We start from the raw sequence: 24910 nt of genomic DNA, 5'->3' as shown, positions 1-24910 counted from the left end.
TGTGTAGAATGTCTCTAAGCCACGTGCCAGGATTTGATGAGAACCACGGCCACGATGCATTTCTAAATATCCCGTCTGAAAACTAAAGGGAGACAGCAGAAGCTTTGCTCTAGCTGGATCCTGTTTACATTACTGCAACTGGCCAGACCTAAATGGTTAACCAAGGATTTCTCTTCATGGGAAGGAGAGTTGTGAACGGGGAGGCATTCTGCATTCCCCAAAAAAAGCGCATTGCCAAAAGAAGCAGCTTACATCATGGGTCGCTGTAGCGTTCCCACACATTTTGCTCCTAATTACTGTCCTGCTGGACAGCTGAGCTGTTTCAAACAGGAAGCTGTTTATAGATAACGTTTGCAACTGTTGGGTCTGATTTGCTGGATGTCGAAGAGCAGGAGACGAGTTCGCTTCAAATTAAAAACTATCAGGCTTTTGTAAATAGTAGCAATGAGGTTCATCTGCGCAGTGTTCCTCCAGGCAGAGGTTGTGCTACGGTGCCTGTTTTCTCAGGAACTGTAAGGTAAGTGATGCTTCGAAAGCCTGAGATAAGAAGATAGATTGTGGGGCCACATACACTTGCTCAGTGGAGTGGGTAGTAAACTTAAGGCTGGATTAACAGTGGTGTAGTGTTTATTTTTTATTTTTTAATGGAAGCTAAGCTAAAGAGAGAGCATATTATGTTCAGTAGAGGAGTATAGTTTCTGGATTTAGTTTTTAACAGTTTTTGAAAAGCACGCATGCTGCAGTGTCTTTTTACAGATGGCGTAGTAGTCACTTGAATATTTACTGTAGTCTAGAGAGTGTAAAGTAAGCTCATAGGGTGGAGTTTGTGTTGAGGGGTAGCAGACCAAAAATGAGCTGTCTTCACAGCAGCTAACTAATAAAACTAAGGGGGGAATAGCACAGATAAATGCTAAGCAAAACCTTTCCCAACTCGTAATATGTCCTTCTAGCGTTGCAAAAGGATGGCAGCAATGTTCTCCACGTTGCTGAGCCGCAAAAATAATACTGTTTGATTTTTTTTTTTTCCTTTTAAAGAAAGAGTAAGGCATACTGAATATGCTCGGCTTAATTTTTTGCCTGCCACGCTGATGTTAAAGACAGCTAAGTCTTGCCAGGAAAAAAAGGTGGCAGTAATTAAACGGCATTGGCCAACATCTTAGAGGAAGGCGTGGTGCGATCTGCATGGGTGCAAAAAACATTGGAAACTTTTGGAACCGCTGAGATTTTCTAAGAGTCAGATTGGAGGGAGAGCGAGAGATGGAAACGGAGATGGAAAATGCTCTTTCCCATTGGTGGGTTCTGGTGGGTTCCCTTCCTGACCTGGCCTCTACACACCATCTTCCAGGCAGTACTTAATTAAAAAGTGACAGGCTTCAAGCCTGCCTATAAAATTATAGCCTCTGACTGGGAAATGATTCCAAGAGTGGTTGCTGGCTGTGAAGAACTATCTAGGAGTGAGGGAGAAACTCTCACAGTCATCCTGCTCATTTTCCAGAATGGAGCCCAATGCTTGAAAGGAGCTCTGGAGGTGGTTCTAGGAAGCCCTGACTTGAATTAAGCTCTGCTTCTGAGAAATACCTATGGAAACAACAACAAAAAAAGGGGGAGGGGATGAAAGGCCTAGTAGAAACTCCCCAAAAACAAGATTTAAAAAAAGAGTAAAAGAGGAAGGATGCTGGGTGATTAGGGTTGGTGGTGGTGTCAAGTCAAAGGAGAATAAAAAAGAATAATGGCCGCGGCGGGGGGGGGGGGTTAGTTGTGGAGAACTGAAAAATGGAAGGAGAGGAGGACAAATGTATGTGGAAACAGGAAAAAAAGACAAATAAAGATCCCTTAAATGGTATCTGAGGCGTGTGAGAGATGCTGCGATGGCACTGTATTTCTGAGGTACCCAAGTCACCTCAGAATAATCTTCCAGTTCTGGGCGCTGTCTAGTAGCCACTGCTGATGGGAGCTACCTGGGCTAGGAAGACTATAAAGGAAAGGAGGTAGGATCCAGGGCTCTGCTCCTAGCAATCTTCTCCTCACCTCACATTTGTAGAAAGCAAGCATGATATGTTAAGCTGCTCTGGAAGTGCCGTAGGGCCGAGGGAACTAACAGACCCGGGGGAAGGAATGAAGTTGGGATTAATCCATCTTCCCCCCAGCCTGGTGCTCTGCAGATGTTTGGCTTGCATTTCTCTTCAGCCCCAGGCAGTGCATCAATACTTGCTGGAGTTGTATACAAAACATCTGGAAGGCACCAGGTTGGGAAAGGATGCATTTAAAGAAGGCAGTGGTCAGCTCCTACAAAAGCAAGGAGGTAAAGTAAGTTGCTTCTTGCTCTTTCCAGCCATCTCATGGCCAGGCCTAATATTAGGTACCAGTGGTTATTGGACACTTTGAGCCCTGCAGCCATGATGCTGAGTCAGTAGCCCCATTATTCAACCACCTGCGCCATCTATATTTTTGTGGGCAACCTTAACCATCCTGGATGGGCAGCAGTGCAGCTCCCCATATGTACTCCTCACATAATATTTCAGCTGCGTGCAAACAATATTTTAAGCCACTATTCTTCAACCTTGGGTCTCCAAATGTTGTTTTTCAACTCCCATCATCCCCAGCCAAGGATGACAGGAGACGTAGTCCCAACAACATCTGTTGACAGGCTGAAGAACAATGGTTAAAGCAATGTAGGAGGTTTAGTAGGAGGCAGAGTTTAGTCCTGAAGCCTGTTTCAGTGTCAGGGTTCAGACCTTAAAGCAAATCTATCAAGAAACTGCCACAGTAGTGAGTAACTGCACTGAGCCCTCTGTAGATCTTGGATTAGGGAGCTGGGCCTCTCTAGAAGAGATAGCAGTCCTTAGGAATATACACTACCTAAATGCACACCAGGTTTGACAGGTGGAAGCAGAACAGAGAGTTCCAGTCCTTTCCCCCAAACCCTACTCCATCTTCGTTCCCTTTAGTGGTGCCAGTGCCTCTTTTATCTCATAGAATTCAGTGGAGGCCACCTAGAACCAAGACAGCCCCAATCCATTTTCCCATGCTAATTCAGGAAGAAATTGATGTTTGTTCTTCCTCTTGAGCTTGCATACAAGAAAAGCAGTGGAAAACAAAACAATTTAAGGCAGTTTTTTCATTAGGTTCATCTCGCCCAATGCATTTGTACTTGGGATCTGTTCCTAAGCGGCTTTCATTTCCCTCAGTTGAACTCTCATAGCGGTTTTGAAAACGCAATTCGGGCCTCCCTAAGGGAACCGTGAGCTGACCTCTCCCACCGTATGCATTGATTGGGCTTGGAGACTGGCTGCCAGCCTTTTCCTCCCAATCAGTGCAGTATAGGACTCTGTGACTGCCTGCTGTGTTGTCTGTAGTGTGCGAGTCCCCCTCTCTCTTCGCCCTCCTTCCCTGGGGAACCTTAAACCTCTTCAGCCTTGCATTTCCATTTCTTTTGATCTGTTAGTCTGAACTTTTTTCCTGGGCTGAGGACAAGAGTGAGCTTTGGCTTGGCAAAGGCCCCTTTTCTCAGTTGCACTTGGGAGGTTTTGAATATTTCTTTGCTTTGCAAAGACTCTCTGACGAAGTCTGAGAACCCCCGATATAGCTTTCCTGCACAGTTAAGCAAATGATGTCCTGTGGAACTCTACTCTATATACTGGTACCACATAACACAAGGTACATGATAAGCTGCTTACATGCTGCAAAGGTAGGAGGCATTGGACTGTAGAACTCTGCAAACACCGCCTGGAACTACTGGAAGTCTTTGGAATTCCTTTTAACTGTTTATTCATTCTTTCCTTTTAGGAGTAAGGGACAAGCTCATTATGAAGGGTGATCTGGTTTTCTTTGTCTCTGTAATTAGCCTTGCCTTCCTGTCTCTGCCAACATCTGGATATGCTCAGCATATTGCAGAAGAATCCTGCTCTGTTCAGATTCTGGTTCCAGGCCTAAAAGGTAACGGGTGCATCTATTTTCATGACCAATGAAGTTTCCCCGATCCCACCCAGTCATATTTTTGTTTGCCAAGGTTGCTTTCGGGATTGTTAGGTGTTTTCCATTGGCTAAATGGAAAATGGGTTGTACCTCACAGCGGCTGGCAAGAATGCGTTTACTAGGAGTTTCACAAACTTGATCAGGAGAGTGTTAAACTGAATCCTAAAAGTGGGAGATAATATTTTAGAGGACAGGGGACACACCAAGTACTGGGGACAATAACTTCATTGGTGTACAGGAAACTGGGTCAGTAGTGCAGAAACTTGCTAATGGGCAGGAAAAACCAATAAGGAAGCAGCTGGAGGAAATGATTTGTGGTTTTAGTTGTCTTTATACTAATGCACAGAACATGGGGAATAAAAAAGTTGAACTTGAGCTCAGAAGGTGGTAGACTCTCCTTCACTGGAGGTTTTTTATTAAACGGGTGGTGCTGTGGTCTAAACCACAGAGCCTAGGGCTTGCCGATCAGAAGGTCGGTGGTCCGAATCCCTGCGACGGGGTGAGCTCCCATTGCTCGGTCCCTGCTCCTGCCAACCTAGCAGTTCGAAAGCACGAAGTGCAAGTAGATAAATAGGTACCGCTCCGGCGGGAAGATAAACGGCGTTTCTGTGCACTGCTCTGGTTTACCAGAAGCAGCTTAGTCATGCTGGCCTCATGACCTGGAAGCTGTATGCCGGCTCCCTCGGCCAATAAAGCGAGATGAGCGCCGCAACCCCAGAGTTGGCCACGACTGGACCTAATGGTCAGGGGTCCCTTTACCTTTATATATTTGAAGTGAATATGTCACTTAGATCACTGCTGATCAGCTGATGTGTTCTTTAATTCCACCAGATCCTGGACTGCATCTCTGGTGATTTAAAGTTGCCCACCGACTAGGAAAAAAATAAATAGATGCCTCCTACATGGCAGTTTCAGTGCATTTAAGAATAGCCTGACATGCATAAATCAGGAGATGAAGCTACATGGAAACAAGCACCATCTTCTAAAGGTTGTGCAGGGAGCTGCTGATAAAGACACAGCTGCAGTCACCTGTAGAAAAGAACGACAACCTATTATGATGGTGCAACGCAAGGAATGAGAGTCTCTCTGAAGCATCCTTTTGGATCAACAGTTGTAGTGCTTGTGGAACATGTTTTTCAGAGAAACTATTTGGCATGTCTCTTGACTTCATTCTCCCTAGGGTTAGTTAGTATGGCCTACCAACCCTCCTTTTGCCCTTCTTTTAACATTTCCAAAACATTTTCTGGGAACTGTCGTGCCTGAACATTCTGCCTCTGACCTTAAGGCCACTACACTTAAAAAAGAGGGAAAGTAAATAAAGGGCCAGTTGGAATTAAACTGGAATTATTTTAAAAATGTGATGCCACATCCCATGCTTTAAGCATTATGGCTTAGTGCTTTTTTTTACCCAGCCAGATGGGTGGGGTATAAATAATAAAAATATTATTATTTATTATTACTACTACTACAAGAAGTAAACACACCTAACTAGCGTTGCAGCAGTTGTTAAATATTCATGCTTTGGTATTTTAGCAAATGAAGGAAATTTACATTTTGGTTGCTTAATGTCTTCAACATTTCATTCTCAAAGTATAAGGACATCATTTTTTTGCATTGCTATTCTTGCCAATTGCCACCTAGTTTAATTTGTTGTCCCAGTGTACTTAAGCATTAATGCCTTCACATGCAAATGATAAAACAAATTCAAGCCAATAAAAACGCAGCACACAAAAAGGCAGCTTACATCTACGGTGTGCACCCCTTGGGCATATATGTGCCGTAAGCTTATATCGCTGTTATGCCATCGTTACGGATTTGCCACAAGAGATCTTTGGAATTGCAGTTTGAGGCAGAGTTTTGCTCGAGTTACCGTACTCCTTACAGATCTACAGTTCAAGAGGGAAGGATTATTCAACCAAATTTAAGCCAGTAGTATACAGTTGTGCCACATGTACAGTCCGCCTGCAGAAATAGGCCCTAGTTAATGTGTAGCATGTGGTTGTTGGCATCATGGCACATGCGTTACATAGGTATGAGAAAGGCCCCTTAAGCACTATGCAGTGGAAGACAAATGTCTTTTGCAGTGAAGACAGGGAAAGGTAGAGCGGACTATAATGTGGCTGCTCCTTCTGTAGGAGGAAAAGGTGGCAGTACTCTGTCCCTGCCTACAGTGCATAAACTGAGCTGGGGTATGAGTCACTCTTGTGAAGGAAGAATGGTATATACTGAAATTGTGTGTGTGGGTGACAGAGAGACAGAGACCTTGCCCATTCTGCCTTTATATCCCAGAATGCCATTGCCCAAGCCAAAATGCTGATTTCTACACCTTGGGGATGAAACTATCCAAATGTAATGTCTGAATTTGTTGTTGTTGTTTAGTTGTTTAGTTGTGTCCGACTCTTCGTGATCCCATGGACCAGAGCACGCCAGGCACTCCTGTCTTCCACTGCCTCCCGCATGTCTGAATTTAATAGGATGCTTTTATTCAAACAGGTAGCACAGCACTTTAGAGAAAATGGAGAGCAGTGTTAAATTGGGACGAGTTGTCTCTTAACTAGATTTAATACAGTGCATATTTATAGAAAGGAATAGTCTATTCTGCAGAGCACAGACTAGGTAGATGGGGGCATTAATCTTGATCTACTGATGCCTCCTTTGACCTTGGAAGAGCATCTTAACTACTCTATCTTAGTTTCCCTGTTTGTAAAGTCAAAGCATTACCACTAGATAAAACTACAAAACCACACAGAGTATGAACAGTTAGCTAACGTTTCGGGGGGAAAGCCCTTCTATATATTGTCGCACAAATGCTAAAAATGATTAGCATGCACAGGTTCCAACAATCTCATATTCCTCAAATGATCAGAAAACACTGAACTATCTGTCTATCTCTGCCTGAGAAAGAAAGAAAGAAAGAAAGAAAGAAAGAAAGAAAGAAAGAAAGGGAGATGGGTCCCAAATCTGTTCATGGTTCCACATATCCTACCTACGGTAATTAGAAACTATAATCATAATAGTGAAGGAGATTGATGAAGAAATTCAGTGAAGCACAAAATGGCCTGTGAAGGCCACAGCTAATATAAAATCTCTAAAAAGCCATCAGTGCCTGATCTAAACTGTCAGGGGGGTAGCTGGCTAGCTTAGAGGAGTGCTAATGAGATTTGGAGCCTTTCATCTGTTGGCTGAAATCCAGCTCATGCCCTCAGCTTCTCCGCAGACTTGAGTCTTAGTACTTTGGAGCAATCATATTTCTTTTTCTGGAGGATGTCGGCGAGGTGCCTTTGATGCTACAGCAAAGTTCAAAAAAGTACCCACTTCACATCTGGAATTGCCCTGTGGCAGAGGCTGCATTCACACAAAGGCAAAAGGTGTCAGGTAACCTTGTTGGAGCCGTGGCTAAGGGCCTGGCTAGTTTTTCTAAGGCCTTGTACTGTATACACAGCAGTACATTATCCACATTTTCCTTCACAAGGAGGGCTATTGATCAATGAAGACATGTGAGAACATCCCAGAGTTTCCACTGCTACATTTTCTAGTGACCTATGGTACCATTTAAATGTTGCATTTCTCTAATGGTTAGTGCTTTATATTAGTTTGTTTGTGTGTGTCTGAATGTCTTATCATGTATTGTTGCTGTTGTTTTTAAGTTGATAATAGAATGGAAACCATGACTAAATGCAGAAGCTCTGTCCGAAATTCACTAACTGCATTCCCATTGCATGGGTAACATGTATCTGAATGTTCTGTGACCATGCTGTTCTTGTTTTCCAAAACGGAACTTTCTGCATCTTTTTTTCTATTCTCTTTTGCCGTTCTCAAGACCTCATTAGGTTCTGAGAAGCCAGTTCTTTTCCTCTTTCATTTGTACTCTCTCCCTTTACCTTTGGCCTTTTCCCATTGACCAGGCTTGAAAGTAATTACCTTAGGGAAGAGACCTACGCTTCATTACATCTTTTTAACTTTTATCTGGAAAATCCCTCTGAAAACTTAAAAAATGGTGGAGTTCAAAAGCCGAGGTTGCTGAGCAAACACAACCAACCAGACCCTTGACACCAGGTTCTTCTTCTTCTTATATCTAGACATACATGCACACACTGACACCCAAATGACATTGAGTGAGCTCATACTCAGTTATGCTCAGAGTGGGCCCTTTGGTATCAATTGCAAAATTATTTCAGTGGATCTGCACTGAGTTTGAATGCCGTCCACTCCTATTACTTATTGTAATTTTCACTACAAATCAAGAGGCTTGTTCATATTGAGAATTCAAGCATGTTGTTGTTATTGTATCTCCTTTTTGACTACAAAACAGGGGATGCTGGAGAAAAGGGGGAGAAAGGTGCCCCAGGCCGCCCAGGAAGAGTTGGCCCTCCAGGAGAAAAAGGTCAGTATTTTTTTAAAGAGGGAGGGGATGGAGGTTACTCTTCACAAAACTGTTTATTTCCTAGTGCTGAGTAGAGGGTAATCATGTATATCAGGCTTTCTGGCAGTATTGTCAGGTCCAGTGTTCTCAAAAGAGAAGAAATGGCTCATAGCATCAGGAAATGGAAGAATTGAGAGCCAGGAACCTAACATTTCTTCTGCCTTAAGTTTTCCTGGCATCATAATTCCATCTTCTGTGATGCAATCAAAACCATGGGAATCCCTGCCCCGTCCTCCATCACTAGAGGAAGTGCTGCTAGATAAAGCCGCTTATACCTGTAGAAGCTATAAAATACAGTGGTACCTCGGGTTAAGTACTTAATTCGTTCCAGAGGTCCGTTCTTAACCTGAAGCCGTTCTTAACCTGAAGCACCACTTTAGCTAATGGGGCCTCCCACTGCCACCACACCGCCAGAGCACAATTTCTGTTCTCATCCTGAAGCAAAGTTCTTAACCCGAGGTAATATTTATGGGTTAGCGGAGTCCGTAACCAGAAGCGTATGTTACCTGAAGCGTATTCAGAGATAGTCTGAATACCAGTCGTGGAGAACAAACCACCTGCTCAGTGGCATAGCCACAGGGGAGGTTGCCCCGGGCACAAAATTGATAGAGGCGCAAAATTTCAACACCCAGTGCTGCCTCAATACAGCTGTCACTAGGCTCCATTGAAAACTGCTTCTCCATGCGAACCAGGAAGCGATCTCTCCAGAATGACTCTTTTCTGATTTCTGCAGCTGCAATCTCCTGGGCAACACGGATGCCGTTAGGCAGTTGAACGCACATGCATACTCCATTTTGTTTTCCTCCCTCCACATGGCCCTGCGTGCTGGCAACCCATGCTATGCCACTGCCCTGCTTGTTGGCTTCCTGGATGCATCTTAGATGGCTTGCCACTGTTGGAATCAGGATACTGGGGAAACCTCTGGTCCACAAACCAATTTGGCCTGGCAGGCTGTTGCTTAAAAAACACACCCCACCTGATGTCAGTTGAGTGACATGAGTGGTCCCACCCACTTATCAAAGTTGACCTATAGGTGTGGTGGGAGATAGTGACCAAGCAGAACTGAACTTCCAGTGGATCTGTGTGCATCAACTGATTGAGCAGGTACAGTGGTACCTCAGGTTAAGTACTTAATTCATTACGGAGGTCCGTACTTAACCTGAAACCGTTTTTAACCTGAAGCACCACTTTAGCTAATGGGGCCTCCTGCAGCCGCTGCACCGCCGAAGCCCTATTTCTGTTCTTATCCTGAAGCAAAGTTCTTAACCTGAAGCACTATTTCTGGGTTAGCAGAGTCTGTAACCTGAAGCGTATGTAACCTGAAGCGTATGTAACCTGAGGTACCACTATACTTCAGTTCTGCTTTTTGCAGAGTTCTGGCATGAGAGAGGGTTCGCAAAACCAAGATCCAGCAGGACCCTGCTTTCTTGTAATACCAGACTTAGCTAAGGAAAGGTATTTTTCATATTCGGGAAGCAGCCAGAGTGAACAGACTGTATTGCCGGGGGCCAGTAATGCCTGGAGCAAGGGGAGGGGTGTGTGAAAGTAATTCCTTGGCCGATCTGGCAGTGGTTTATGTTTATAATGATGCTTTGGGACTCGCACAAGCATTTCTGTAATTCCATTTGTGCCAGGCCTGTAAGTTCTAAAATACTTAGGCTCTTTGTGAGTATTATTAAAAAGACATAAGAGGCTATTTTCATTGTAAAGAAATCTTATGAGAGAACAATTGCACACCAGAAACCAATTTATCTGACCCCTTTTATTTGACCTTTCTTCTGGACTTGGAGCACTGGGAGCTCTTTGAGAGAGACCTGGAAGGAGTAGTTAGAAAATAAATACAAAAACTAAATGTGGCATTTGGCTTTAGAGAAGGTATAAAGTTTCTGCCCCCCCCCCCCACACACTCAAGCTCACCATAACAACGGCAAATAGCTTTGCAAGAAACGAAAGAAATAGTTAAGAACCTCTGAATACCAGTCAATGTTATACTTGTCAATTTTGTTGCATTATGATTTTTTTTTAAGAATACACATACAATAATTGTTCCATTTTTAAAAAGAAATTGGATAAAACAGTAAATAGCAATCTTAAAACACAGGGCATCTAATTTCACCACCTTCAATAATAATGATATTGATTATTATTAATATTATTTATTTATATATAATTGCAAATTTAACAACTACTGTTGAGTACTATTCCTAAGAAAAGTTAAGGTTGCTTCTGCATAGAGTTCCAATGTAGAGAATGTCAGGTGACCCTCTGGATGGGATGGGAGAATCTTCCTACCTTCCTCCTTTTGAATTTCCATTGCACATTTCAGCTTGCAAGAAGAGAGAAGAGCTGTCTAGGCTTAAATCAATAAGTGATACTAGTTGTAAGTGCTTTATGTTGAGACCCAAAGACGTGAGTGAACCTCAAGGATCAGAAAACACAGGACTACTGAAAAACAAGTCCTTTATTAAGATCAATCACAGTTCAGAATGCATGATGCAAATTCTCAGGTTGGACAGAACTCTTCTTCAGGCAAGATATTTCTAGAATGGTTTTTGTTTGTTTAAAGAGGGGGGTGTTTCTAAGCCAGAGATCCATGAAGGATCATGTTAGCTGGAAGTATATTGTTCTATTGTCTAATGCAGAGGTTTTCAACCTTTTTGAGACTACAGCTCCCTTGACCAACTACAGTGGTATCTTGGGTTAAGTACTTAATTCATTCCGGAGGTCTGTTCTTAACCTGAAACTGTTCTTAACATGAAGCACCACTTTAGCTAATGGGGCCTCCTGCTGCCGCCGCGCGATATCTGTTCTCATCCTGAAGCAAAGTTCTTAACCTGAGGTACTATTTCTGGGTTAGCGGAGTCTGTAACCTGAAGCGTATGTAACCTGAAGCATATGTAACCCAAGGTACCACTGTACATTCTTTCTGCAGCACCCGTGTGGGGCTCAGGAGCCCAGTTATTTCATCTCTCGCCTGCAGAGATGGCAGCTTCTCACACTTTTTCAAACATCCTCCCTTGTGGAGTGTTTCCTCAGCCTCCTCTCCCCTCTCCTTGGGAGTCCTCTGGGCAGCCGCTGCTGCTGCCCCTGGTCTCTGAGCTGCCCCAATGAGAGGTGCTTCCTCACACTGCCCCACAGGGGCCTGGGGCTTGTCTGTCTAATCTCAACTGCAAGTGCTGGCAGACTGGCTGGCTGGGCTCCCTCGCCCGCTTGCTTGCTCACTCTGAGGCGACCTCAGCTCCTGGCAACCAGCACCCCCTGACCAGCCCCAGAAGCAGCATTTGCCTGGGGAACTTGTAGCCAACAAACAGCTGTGCAAGCCTTTGGGAGGCAGAGATGCGAGAAGGAATCAGAGGAGAGAGGGAAGGAAAGAGAGACAGAGGCCAGTGTTGCCCATGGCACCCCTGACCATCATTCAAGGCACTCCAAGGTGCTATGGCACACTGGTTGAAAACCACTGGTCTAATGCACTGAACTCTTTCACACAACTCAATTTTGTATTGAATATAGGGATTATTTGGTTGCATCTGTTATAAGAGCTTCCATCTTCCTACATGCAACTCACCCTGTCATATGTACACAAGCGTCCTATATAATCACTCTAATTTTTCCACGCATGGATGAGAGCTTCAAGCTGGGTTCCAAAATGTTGGCTGACGAGACTGCTGCTTCTGTTATCTAGTGACAGAAGACTGTTGTGAATTTTTCCTGCGTTCATGATGAGCATTATAGCAGCCTCAAATATGCCCACCAGAAGATGCCACAAAATTGGTATTGGTATCTCACAGCAGGAACTGAGATGGTTTTCCAGTTTTAATGGCAATGCTGTACAGCATTTTTACAGCAGAGTTGTGACAAAAGAAGCCTCTTAAAAAATTGGCTGTCTCAGCTATTTGTCATGAATAAGGGACATACGTACAATAAGGCACAAACTGGATACAAATATTGCTAGCAATGCTTAAGTATTTGTTTTGTGTCCTTTTCACTGTTTTTTTCCAGGTTGACTCAGGGCCTGAGGTTGCAACCCTATACATGCTTACTTGGCAATGAACCTCATACTTCTGAGTAGACGTGTACAGGATTGCATTATAAAACAATTCGAGACTGAGGAGGGAAGTGTCCATGCACCCAGAAGCCTCCGGATTACTGTAGAAGCTACTGGTCAAGTGGAAAAAACCATTCAGGCTCTCTGTTTGCACGTTCCGCTTGTTCACTTACAATCTGCCACTACAGGTCTTCTGCCTGCAGCACCAAATAAGAAACAAGATGGTTGTAATGGGGGTTCTTGGAATATAGCTCACCAGAATCCATGGTTGCTACAGCCTGCTGGGAGCTTCTGAGCAGGCGGAGGTTATTCTTAGGCAACTTGTGTAAACTGGCTACCTCCGTACCAGTGTGTGCTCTTCTTGGAATGAGATATACACAAAACAATCCATGTTTTTTCATTCTTCTGCTCACTTTTTGGGTGCTATTGAACTATGCTGTTGTTTAGTCGTTTAGTCATGTCCGACTCTTCGTGACCCCGTGACCAGAGCACGCCAGGCACTCCTGTCTTCCACTGCCTCACACAGTTTGGTCAAACTCATGTTGGTAGCTTTGAGAACACTGTCCAACCATCTCGTCCTCTGTCGTCCCCTTCTCCTTGTGCCCTCAGTCTTTCCCAACATCAGGGTCTTTTCCATGGTCTCTTCTCATGAGGTGGCCAAAGTATTGGAGCCTCAGTTTCAGGATCTGTCCTTCCAGTGAGCACTCAGGGCTGCTTTCCTTCAGAATGGATAGGTTTGATCTTCATGCAGTCCATGGGACTCTCAAGAGTCTCCTCCAGCACCATAATTCAAAAGCATCAATTCTTCGGCGATTAGCCTTCTTTATGGTCCAATAACATACATTAAAGGTGCACACACACAGTGAATCTAAACTCCTGCAACCATTTCTGTTGCATGCATAATAGAAAACCTGGGCAAATAATGAAAAAGATGGCCAGATACTGAGGTGTTGTTGACAATATTTATATCTGATTTGTGCTGCAATGTGCATATTTATCTCTTATTCATTAGAATTTGCTGAGGCAGCCAATTTTTTAAAGAGGCTCGTTTTGCCACAGCTCCATTGTAAAATGCTGTATAACGCTGCCATTAAAACTGAAAAACCTTCTTGTTTCCCGCTGTGAGGCTCCAGGTAGTTATTTCGTGGTATCTTCCTGAGGGCTGCTGTGCACTCCTCGTTAATAAAGACTTTGAATGCATACAGGGAAAAGATCAGCCATGTAGTCTGCTTAGCATAGATGAAATGAAAGGGCTGTAATCTCAGACCTGTGGTTGTGAGGGCATGATCTATTCATTTCAGTGGGGCTTGAACTAATTTTAGTCTCTGGCAACTCTGACTGAGGACTACATGATGCGTTCGGGTATTTTTTGATACATCAGTGAGGCCAAGAGGGGGGGGGGTATTGTTTTCTGGGTAGCCCAGGACCCCTATGTTATGTACTGAAGTTCTCACCCTGGGCCAGCAGAGGGATACTGTAGATAGTTATGCAAATGAAGGATTGAAAGTGACGTTCTGTGATTGGATAGTTTTAGAAAATGGCAACAGTTACATTGTTCTGGAGCTCTATATAAGCAGGCTGACTGAGCTCCTCAGATCAGTTCTGTTCCAGCTTACAAATAAAGAGCTGCTTGGAAGAATCGTTGTGTCGTCTGATATGTTCGCCCACAACTTAACACCCTATATATACTGCCCAGGCTTGGGCCCCAGGGAGATCACTTCTGTGTTGCTAACACAGCAGTTTGATTTCACCCCTCGAGGCACACTCCATTGTCTCTTAAGACTCTCTGACTACTGAGGGTATATGTAAAAATTTACATTAAATTTGTCTTTTGTTTTGTCCCCCCCCCCCAGGAGAAACAGGGGACAAAGGACAGAAGGGGAGCATAGGGAGACATGGAAAAATTGGCCCCATTGGTTCAAAAGGTATGTTTTCTTTCACTATTTGTTAGGCGGTTATTTATGAAAAGTTGTTTAAATTACATGTATTTTGAGTTTTTTTCTGCAAGGAACAAGAGATGATTGACCATGATTACGACAAAGCCATATGCGACGATCATGACAAATAAATGAAGTTGAGTTTCCTTCACATAGGTCAGCATTGGGAAGGCTTAAAAAAACCCCATCCAACTAGTGTTCTGGTGTCAGTGTATAAGATAAAGGCTATTGTTTCTACTGTACTTGAAGCTATCTGCTGAGAAGCTTAACTTTATTTTCCCTTTCTTAGGAGAAAAAGGAGATAATGGGGATGCAGGCCCACCTGGTCCTAATGGAGATCCAGGTAAACCAACCATATTAGCACTGGTTTTAATGTATTAACATCCAATTTAAGGTCCTAATTAAAAAAATGTGAAATTATGTATAGTTTGTATAAGCTTGTATAATATGGTTTTTTAAGACAGAATATTTCAGCAGCCATAATATTAGATTAACCACTGAACTCGAGTGATATGCATACAGATGTGAATTAGCCCTTAGCAGTCCAAGTCATCTTTTTTGTACCAATGTGTACTACACTCTCTCAAATTCAGCTCATGTCTATGAACCAGTCACTCCCCCACCCCCACCCCAGCATAATTCCTACTTTGTATGGGATGACACTGCAGAATCTTAGTTTGAACACAATTGTGAATGGATATGAATTTCAATAGCCATTTCTATGATCTTAAATAGTTGCAGGAAACTGTGGGCTCTGTTTGAGTGCAGCCAAGATTTTACTGGCTTACTACACATGGTTGTTCAGGAGAAACAAATGATGGTTTGCATATAATGCTAAGAGCAGGCCTTGTGGTTTATATTGCTTGGCTGCAAAGTGGGAGCAACTGAGCAGCATCTACCAGCAAGGTGTTTGTTCATAGTCTGTCATGGTTTATTGCATACTATGGTTTACTGTGACTTACAGACCATCCCCTGTGATCCCTTTGTGTTGAGATGGACCGTGTTGAACACAAACAACTGTTTTATGTGTATGTACCAGCAAGCAGTCTGGGGGGTTCAATACCGGCATGGGCCGGATCACTCCCACAGAGATCCCCCGTGTGCCAGACCAGCACTGTGCAACGCTGGAAATCACGTCTGCTCATGCCCAGACGCCGAAAACCACGCCTGCACAGAAGCGATTTTCGGCGACTGGGCATGTGCATTAGCAATTTCTGGAGCTCCAGAAGAGAGTCCCCGCGCTACGCTGCACCAGTTTAGCGCAGCGCCTCCCTGAGTGGGCGGCTTGGTTCAGGGGTGGCTCGTGGGTTGGCTAAACAGCCTCCGTAGGCTGATTCCGGCTCATGGGCCTTAGGTTGCCTACCCTTACTCCAGAGTGCTGGAGTAAGAGGATAGTAAGTTAATGGATAAAAACTGTGAAATATGCACTATTTTGGGACACGGGTTAAACCACAGAGCCTAGGACTTGCCGATCAGAAGGTCAGCGGTTTGAATCCCCGCGACGGGGTGAGCTCCTGTTGCTTGATCCCTGCTCCTGCCAACCTAGCAGTTCAAAAGCACGTCAAAGTGCAAGTAGATAAATAGGTACCGCTCCGGCGGGAAGGTAAATGACATTTCCATGCGCTGCTCTGGTTCGCCAGAAGCGGCTTAGTCATGCTGGCCACATGACCTGGAAGCTGTACGCCGGCTCCCTCGGCCAGTAAAGCGAGATGAGTGCCGCAACCCAGAGTCGGTCATGACTAGACCTAATGGTCATGGGTCCCTTTACCTTTACACACTATTTTGGGTGGGCAGCAAACAGTGCGAGACGTTTTGTGCAAATACCCATATGTAACTTGCACACGGATTTTCTGCAGGCATTCCTTGTGAATGTGGCCAGCTACGAACAGCCATTGGTAAAATGGATAATCAAGTGACCTTGCTGACGACCGAGTTGAAGTTCATTAAAAAAGGTAAGAAGGTCCAGACAAACATTCTCCCCTTCCTTGCATGTGGGGCAATCTTGCTTGCTTAATCACTGGTTGATTGTGCTATGCATTAAGTTGGTTTATAGAAATGCAAGTGCTCACTTTTCAGCACTGCCCTCCCCCGCAGCTGTTGCTGGTGTGCGTGAGACAGATAATAAGACTTACTTGCTGGTGAAAGAAGAGAAGAGGTACATGGACGCACAGCTCTACTGCCAAGGAAGGGGAGGAACGCTAAGCATGCCCAAGGATGAAAACACCAACAGCCTAATTGCTGCTTACATCAATCAAGCTGGCCTCAGCCGAGTTTTCATTGGCATTAACGACCTAGAGAAAGAGGGCCATTTTGTTTACTCCGACCGGTCCCCAATGCAGACCTTCAACAAATGGAGCAACGGAGAGCCAAATAATGCTTATGATGAGGAGGACTGTGTAGAAATGATAGCCTCTGGGGGATGGAATGATGTCGCCTGTCATATTACAATGAATTTTGTTTGTGAATTTGACAAAGAAAATGTGTAGAAATATGATTCCTGCCCCCCATTCCCAGCTCAATTTTTGAATCAAGCTTTGTGTGCAGGTTAGGCTGTGTGTCTGCACTATCGGTTTTTTTATGTACCGGAATAAGCTGGCGCAGTCCACAAATCCTGAACTGCTATCTGTTTATGGGTGGTTTTTGTGCGTGTGTGTTTGCACATAACACTAAGCTATGGTTGGTTTTAACCATGATTTATTTAATAAGCCATGGGTTGTCTCAGTTTCTTTTGTTTCTCCAAAGCTTGGCTTGTTTCCCAGCCTCTCCTGCCTTGTTATTTGTAGCCAGATGAGCATTTGGGGTGGGGTGCCCAAGCAAGCCATGCTTAAGCAAGGTTTTCACATAAAGCAAACCATAGTTAAAATGAGTCACGGGTTCACAAGCATATCATGTTTGTTGGCAGAAAATAAACCAGGGTTTGATTGCTGGGTTGGGTTCACCTGTTCAAACAAATTTATTTAGGCTAAACAAATCATGGTTTAGCAGTATGTGCAAATCAGCCTTTTATTTGAAAGTTAGTATCTTGTTGATGAGGTGCTAATCTTTCAACAAGCTTCATATTAGTCTGGACAAATATCCCAGAACACCCTCACCTCTGCCAGTGTTACAAAGTTCTTCTATCACCAAAAAAAAAAAAGCAACACGACATTTTTATGTGTTTAGTTCAGGTTATGTGGATATCAGTCCTGCATAAAATCCTCATATCTGATCTGTGTGTGTGTGAGCGAGAGAGTGAGTGAGAGATCAGATATGAGGATTTTTTGCAGGATGGATATCCACATAACCTGAACTAAACACATAAAAATCTCTCTCTCTCTCTGTGTGTGTGTGTGTATGAGAGAGAGAGAGAGAGAGAGAGAGAGAGAGAGAGAGAGATGCATACACATTCCAAGATTAAGCCATGGCGTATGTCAAGCTTCCCATTCCGTGTGTGTGTGTGTGTGTGTGTGTGTGTATTCTTAGCAAGGGTTTTCTTCACTCATATTCAGCACAGCTCTTTCTTTCTTTCTTTCTTTCTTTCTTTCTTTCTTTCTTTCTTTCCCTGTTTCATTTATTATCTTTGCAGTGCTCCCTCCCTTCTGTCATGCAGGTGACCTCATGTACGAAGTGGAAATTCACAGCACATGCTTCTTTTTCTTCCACAAAAAAGGAATTCCAATACAGTTTGCTTGTTTTAGCCTTAAGGATAGCTACCTTGTGGAAGGAATAGGTGCATGCCCACTTCTATACCATGCAATGAGGAATGCCTCCTAGCGCAACCTTTCACTGAAAGGATGAGACTCATTCATTTTAACTGGGCTGGCACAGGAAATCTTCCTAACAGATTAAAGAACAGCACATCATCCTGGATAGTAGTAGGCACATGTGAACATGAAATATGTTAAGAATAGGACACAGGAATTAATGAAGGACAAACTTCAACATTAAGATCTATAACACGGGGTGCTGGTGTCAATCAACTCCAGGACCTACCCTAGTTACTTTTGTTGATAAAGTATTATAGTGGTATTTTTAGAAGTATATTATATTAGTATTGTACAGCTGTAAATATAATCTAGGTATTTCAAATATCAATATTCACCCTTCAGAAGGGAAGAGCAGAGTCAACAGAGACATGGTTTAAAGAAATATAGCTGTAATCCAACACAGAATTAAGCATAGTTAAATTGCTTGGAATCAGTGGCTTAAACTCAGTTCTGCGCAAGATCCCTAGGCAGAAAATATCCATCAAATCACTTGTTGAGATTAATGGAGATCTACAATGAAAATGGAAGGTATAAATGTAGATTTTAGGAAGATATTTTTGAAGACCTATAGCCACCATTTCTATCTTTTAAAAAGCCTACCCTTCTATTGCTCACATTAAGTTCTGTGCTGGTTCATAATGATAAAATGTAAACTTTATCTTTTATCACTTTCTGAATCCTAATGAACTAGTTCCTTAGCTCTTCCATTACACAGTTGCTAAAGTGGGAATACAGCACTGATGTAAACCAGTTCAACTCTTTAGGCAGTGTTTAATAGATTATAAATTGAGTATTGCAAAATTATTTACAGAAAACACGAGTATTACATTTTCCTTATGTACCCTTTGGCACAGAGTGGATCTGAGCATTGTGGCTTGATGGCCAGAATAATTTAGCAAAGTTAATCAAGTCCCAGCCTGTTGCAGTTTAAAGCAATCTCAGTAGCCATAATGCTACTCTGAATTACACATGAATCAGGTTGTTCCATTAAATCAGGAGTACATTTTGCACAGAACTTCACCCTAGATAGCTGCCATAATTGTGTTTAGATATTTGCATGCTATTACTGTTTTCTTAAAAATAATAATAATTATCCAAGCAGGTCTTTGTAAGTTGTCATGCAACTCACGAAAACTTTTAAGTTATTCATATTCTGAAAGATGTTTTAAAATTCATTTGCCCATCCTTCCATTTGTCACTGTAGGCACATAGCTAAATGAATGCTAAGATTTTGTGGGAGTAAGTTGACTCTACAGACTTAATGAATGTTATCCATTTACAACAGAGGATGCAGCTGGTTGCACCTGATGTTTGGCCCTTCATGAAGTTCTATAGTTTTAATTATTATTACTGAGGCCTTAATCCCATGATAGAGTCAATCCAATTGAATTTCTTCTAGCCTGGTTGCAAATCAAGGGAGGTAGCACATGAAACAGTTGAAGTTAAAATTAAATTTGCATTTTATTTCCCAGTTCATCTGCACAAACAAATCCACCTGAAGCCAGATACAAATCCCAGCACTCAAGCAGTGGGTATTAATTCAGCTGGCTTCTCAAGATTGCTGGCGTTGGAATTAAACTGAGAAGTTCATTAATAATGGGTGAACTACAAGACTGAGTCCAGAACATGAACAAGAGTTAAAATTGGTTCACCATCTCTATTTGACTTTAGGAACAAGATTTATGCTGTTGTTCCCCACAGAGATAGTCATTGGTTTAAAACAGGCATCCCCAATCTTCGGCCCTCCAGATGTTTTGGACTACAATTCCCATCATCCCTGACCACTGGTCCTGTTAGCTAGGGATCATGGGAATTGTAGGCCAAAACATCTGGAGGGCCACAGGTTGGGGATGCCTGGTTTAAAACTTTACAGAAGCATAGGACAGCTGTTCACTTAACAAATCTATATTGTCAATCCTGCCTATGCATAAACAACTGCATTCACTTATTTAATAGATATAAAAATGTGGCTATTTGTTATGACTATGACTAGTTCACTTCTGCATTAGGCTTGCATTGCTATGCTGGTAGAGTGCTTTCTAAATCTGTTCCCCCTTGTTGGGATGTTGTAACTTCTGTGCAGCACAGAGCTATTCCAGAATTTGCTAGCCGACCATCCATCCCTAAGTCACTTATGATTCAAGCCCTTTTCCCTTTCTCGTTGAGGTTTGTAGCATTTCAAGTAGGGGTAAATAATCTTTCCCCATCCAGACATTGTTGGATTTCACTCCCATCACTCCCAGCCAGCAGGAATGATGGGATTTGCAGCCCAACACCATTTTGGAGGGCCACAAGTTCCCCATCCTTGGTTTAAAGCTCTCTGCTGCTTTGCTCATTAGAAATAACTTGGATACAAAAATGAATGTGGGGGCATGCATAAAATAGTGAATACTGGCCCATGTGATAACTTGGAATAACTGCAGTCTTATGCATAGTTGGTAGTGTATTCTCTGAAGAAAGCAGGAGTTCCTTCTAAGGCAATACACAGGGGATCAGACTGTAAACCTAATCTTGCCAATGTTGATTCAATAGGATTTCTATGTAAGCAAAAACAACAGAGTTGGGTGTATAATAGGTTTCCTGACGCTGTAACATCCCAGAGACTATGACAAAAACAAGAGTGGATTATCTGTAACTTGATACTGACCCATTGATTTAGTTCCCAACATTTAAAGCTTTGAGGGTATACGTTTTCTGTTGCGTTCTTCAATATTTATGTTTAATCTAATGATAAGCTTCCTGGTAGCACACAAATGCAAGTACGTAACTAATTTATAGCGACTGGATTGATAAAGGATTTTTTGTTTGTAGCAATTTTGCTCTCAAAAATAAAAGTATGGCAAGCATTTGAAATTATTGTGTATCATTTTGCGTTTAGGGGAAATAAATAAATAAATTTTATCCCAACTTTTGTTTCCTCTGAGCTTAATTTCTTTTCACTTGTTTCTACCAGCTTCCCAAAAGAGGTGGAATCCCTACAGTTTAATTACAACCCTAGAATTTTAAAAGAATTTAAGGAAAGAAAAAAATAACGGTAATATGTTTGACTCTACATAGAGTGTTTTTCTCCGTTAAGATGTAAATTGGCTGCAGATATACAGGTACCATGCCTTGGGACCTCAGATAAAGTTAAACTGAAGAAATTAATGGGAGGAAGTTCTCACTGCTTCCAGGAAGTTATCTGCGGACTCACCCACCCTGCCAATTTTGGGTGTTTCAACACCCCTGTGTTGCACCCCAACCCTCTAGAGAGGTGCAGTGTTCATCACTGTGCATAGGTTGCCATGTCTGAAATGTGTTTGTCTAGTAGACCAGCAGTTCTCAAACTTTTTTCTCTGGGCCACGCTTTCAGAATAAACATTTACTCGTGCCACAACAAGTTTTTAATTGACAAGAAGCACATTGGAAAACAAAAAGGAACAACTCCTAGCAGTCACTTGATTTATAATGTAGAGCACAACTACTTTGTAATATAATCATGGGACACCCAGAAAATTTAAAACAATGCAGCAACATAAGAAATCATCACCCCCTACAACAACAGCAGACAACAACAACAACATTTGTACCCCACCCATCTGACTGGCTTCTTACATGCATACCTTAAGAATGTATATAAGATCAATGAGAGATATGAACTTGATTTTGCTGGGTAATTAATTTATATTAGGTCTCAGCTCTTCATAAACACAAAGAAGCCTTTCTTTTTCTGATCTTTCATATCTGTCAGAAAAGATATCTACCCATTTTTCTGCAAATAAATAAAAAATATTTTGATACTACACTACACTAAAATGTTTACTGTATTTTTCGCTCTGTAAGATGCACTTTCCCCCTCCTATCCTAAAAAGTAAATGGAAATGTGTGTGCGTCTTATGGAGCAAATGCAGGCTTCTCCCTCTCGCTGGTCTAGCTTCTGGCTTAGCCACATGAAGCCTCCGCAGGGCAGCGGGGAGCCTTCATCTCGCTGCCCTGCGGAGGCTTTGTGTGGCTATCTGTGGCTTTTGCAGGTGGGGGAAGGGACAGAGCGCGGCTCTCTCACTTCCCCCACCTCCTGCAAAAGCCCCCAAGAGCCGCGCTCCCTTTAAAGAGCCGCACAGAGTGTATGTATGGCTCTTGGGGGCTTCTCCCTCCTCGGGGAAAAGCCTGCAAGCGCTGCACACACGCTCCATGCAGCTCGTGAAAGGGAGCACTGAGCAGAGCCTGGGATGCATACAGGCTCTGCTCAGCGCTCCCTTTAAATAATATTTTTTTTCTTGCATTCCCCCTTTAAAAACTAGGTGCGCCTTATGGTCAGGTGCGTCTTATGGAGCGAAAAATACAGTAAAAGTTTCTTTGATTGCCCCTGAACATTTGCCACCCTCCTCTGCCACACCAATGCAGCTTGCAACACGCTTTTGAGAACCATTGGTCTTGAAAAGCTTTGATAACATTCCAAGAGATAATGCACTACTGAAAAAACGTTCCTTTAGAAGTTATATGGCAGAGGGTTTTCTAGCAATGCCTGTGCAATGCAAACCACCGTGTTTCAAAGTGAGATGTGGATACATGGTGGTGGACACGCACCACGTCTCTGTAGCCAATTGCGTCTTCCCAGCACACCAGTACTATGTGTCCCTGTGTGTTGGCAGGTAACTGCTCCCACCCCCATAGAGACTATAATGTTGTCACAACACATCTGTCTTATATGCTACAAACATGTCAGCAGTGCCAGCCCTGACTTAATCATTTTTGTCCAGCATGCAGTTTAATCATCTTTGCGTTACCATGCTGCCCTCTAGTGCCATACTGGAAACAGTTGCTTTGAGTTTGCTATTTTGCAGGCAAGGCAGCCGGAACATTAATCTGAAATGTGGTTGTTAGCCTTGTGTCACTGTTTTTCTCATTGTAAGTGCCACTTGGACTGGCTGCTAATGCATTATGCTGTCTCTCTGGCCAGTACCGTATTTTTCGCCCCATAGGGCGCACCGGCCCATAGGACACACCTAGTGGTTTTTTTTTTTTTGGGGGGGGGAAATAAAGAAAAAAAAATTATTCCCCCCTAGTTGCGGGGCTGGGGCAGGGGAAGCCCGAGCTTCCCCAGCCCCCAGAACAGGCTGCTATCCGCTAGCCGTGGGAGAGCTGCGTGAAGTCGCACAGCTCTCCCACGGCTAGCGGAGAGCTGCACGAAGCCCGAAGCTTGGGGTGTGCTGAGCTTCTGGGTGCAGGCAGAATAGCCAAATTCAGGTAACGGGCTTGGATTCAGAGATGTCCTCCGTTGGCAGAAAAACACTTCCACTTGCGCAAGCCTGGTCCCTCTGAATTCGTTCAGCATAGGCCCCTACTCCGTGGCAGTGGATATAATGGGCAGAGGGAGTCAGGAAAACCCTTTTTCGTGAGAGCTTATTCGTCTCTGTATTCACCACACTGACTCCTTTGCAAGATGTCACCCTAAAACAGTTCTGGAAGACCTTTGGCAGGTTTAAAGAATTGAAGTAAAGCCAAGAGTCACCTCCAAAAAAATCACAGTTAACACTAAACTAATATTTGGAAATTAGTTTTAATATAATATAAAATAGATTTAGGAGCCCATTTGTACCCGTTGCGGCAGTTCAGGAGATCTGTTGGCGCACGATAGAGAGTACCTATGCATGGCTTATTACTGAGGAGGATGCCATAACAATAAGGATGAATTAAAGGCAAACACTCAGCAGGAAGGAGCAGAATTAAATAAGCCCATTATTATGCATAGGTGTTGCCTTGAAAAGAGGAATGAAAAAGAAATGCAATACGATAAGCTGTTTAGTTTAGCCATTTTTCATTTAAAACAGGCAGTGGAGGATATAATTGACTTAATATTTCGTATTTCATCAAGTGGTTGGATTTTACCTTTAATGGCTCTTAGCTAGCTTCTGATGGAATTTTGTTTGTGTTAAATTTTTCATTTTATTTATTTCCGGATTTTTTTAAACATGCAGTTAAATTTTATATGTGAATAGAGAAGAGAAAATATGTATGAAGTATGAAGTATGAAGACTTCTCTTTTCATAGCTCCTGGACAATTTTTGGTTTTATGTCAGTAAAACGTAAGTCTCTCCCCCCCTGCCCCAGCCTTTTTTTAAAAAAAAAGCTGTCCGCTTTAGAGGCAAACTCGGAATAAATAAAAATATATATAATATAACATTAATAAATTCAAAGAACCTTGGACAAATCTTGGAAGAAATAAGGAAGAGCGCAGCAAATCAAGGGGGATTGCTCGTTGCAAACTGAATGGGAGCATGCGGGGAACCATTTGCAGTGCTGATGGTCTTAGGGCCCTGGCAACTGACCAGCTTCTGATGCTGTCAATTTGCTATTAGGAAAAAAACCACCCAAGCCTCCTGTTTCAGCAGATGGGATATGTTGTGCATATATACACTCACGCAGTATTACTACAGGCTTCCTGCCAAGGTAAGTCCACGCTACATGAGAATGATCATCCTCTGGCTGTTGTGCTGCTAATACTGCAAAAGAGACCTTCCATTCCAGGAATGGTTCCAGGAGCAAAGTTTGTGAAGGCCAGGACCGTGGTAGAAAATATGAGTTTAAAATGTGTCAAAAACACCATGCTTCGTGCAATTTGCGAGGTTAATTTAAAATACGCTGCTTAAGTAAAAAAAATATTTTAGATTCATAAAGAGACTGCACATTCTTTTTGTATGTCTGTTTGAGGAAGGGGGTGGGCGTTTACATAGATCCTTTACAGAATCAATATAGTCTAATGATTGTCTACTGGTTGTGTAACCTGCTTATTGGGGATTGTCCA

General features: G+C 43.0%; 1 protein-coding gene across 4 annotated transcripts; it reads left to right on the top strand.

The window, feature by feature from the left end:
- The first annotated feature begins 220 nt into the window (after nucleotides 1-220).
- COLEC11 (collectin subfamily member 11) lies at nucleotides 221-21033 on the top strand. 4 transcript variants are annotated; one of them, XR_013837034.1, is made up of 8 exons: nucleotides 221-517; nucleotides 3787-3936; nucleotides 8288-8359; nucleotides 14297-14368; nucleotides 14670-14723; nucleotides 16237-16332; nucleotides 16457-17591; nucleotides 17725-21033. XR_013837034.1 is itself a non-coding variant. In XM_079970102.1 (7 exons), the coding sequence occupies exons 2-7, from the start codon at nucleotides 3807-3809 to the stop codon at nucleotides 16864-16866; spliced, it is 834 nt and encodes a 277-aa protein (XP_079826228.1). In that variant the 5' UTR covers nucleotides 221-517; nucleotides 3787-3806; the 3' UTR covers nucleotides 16867-21033. The 4 variants fall into 4 exon arrangements, 3 of the variants coding, with proteins under 3 accessions (XP_079826228.1, XP_079826230.1, XP_079826229.1); XM_079970102.1 differs by having other exon boundaries at nucleotides 16457-21033; XM_079970104.1 differs by having other exon boundaries at nucleotides 223-517; nucleotides 16475-21033.
- The last annotated feature ends 3877 nt before the right edge of the window (nucleotides 21034-24910 follow it).

Source organism: Podarcis cretensis (assembly GCF_951804945.1).
Source record: "Podarcis cretensis genome assembly, chromosome: 3".
Taxonomy (NCBI): Eukaryota; Metazoa; Chordata; class Lepidosauria; order Squamata; family Lacertidae; genus Podarcis; species Podarcis cretensis.
Note: the sequence above shows the minus strand (reverse complement) of the source record. Positions and strands in the feature narration are given on the sequence as shown.

What these genes read in the sequence shown, in the direction of transcription:
- COLEC11 (XM_079970102.1), top strand. Translation starts at nt 3,807, where the DNA reads ATGAAGGGTGATCTGGTTTTCTTTGTCTCTGTAATTAGCCTTGCCTTC. An exon ending in TCTGGTTCCAGGCCTAAAAG is followed by an intron (nt 3,937 to 8,287) that starts GTAACGGGTGCA and finishes ACTACAAAACAG; the next exon opens with GGGATGCTGGAGAAAAGGGG. An exon ending in TGGTCCTAATGGAGATCCAG is followed by an intron (nt 14,724 to 16,236) that starts GTAAACCAACCA and finishes GATTTTCTGCAG; the next exon opens with GCATTCCTTGTGAATGTGGC.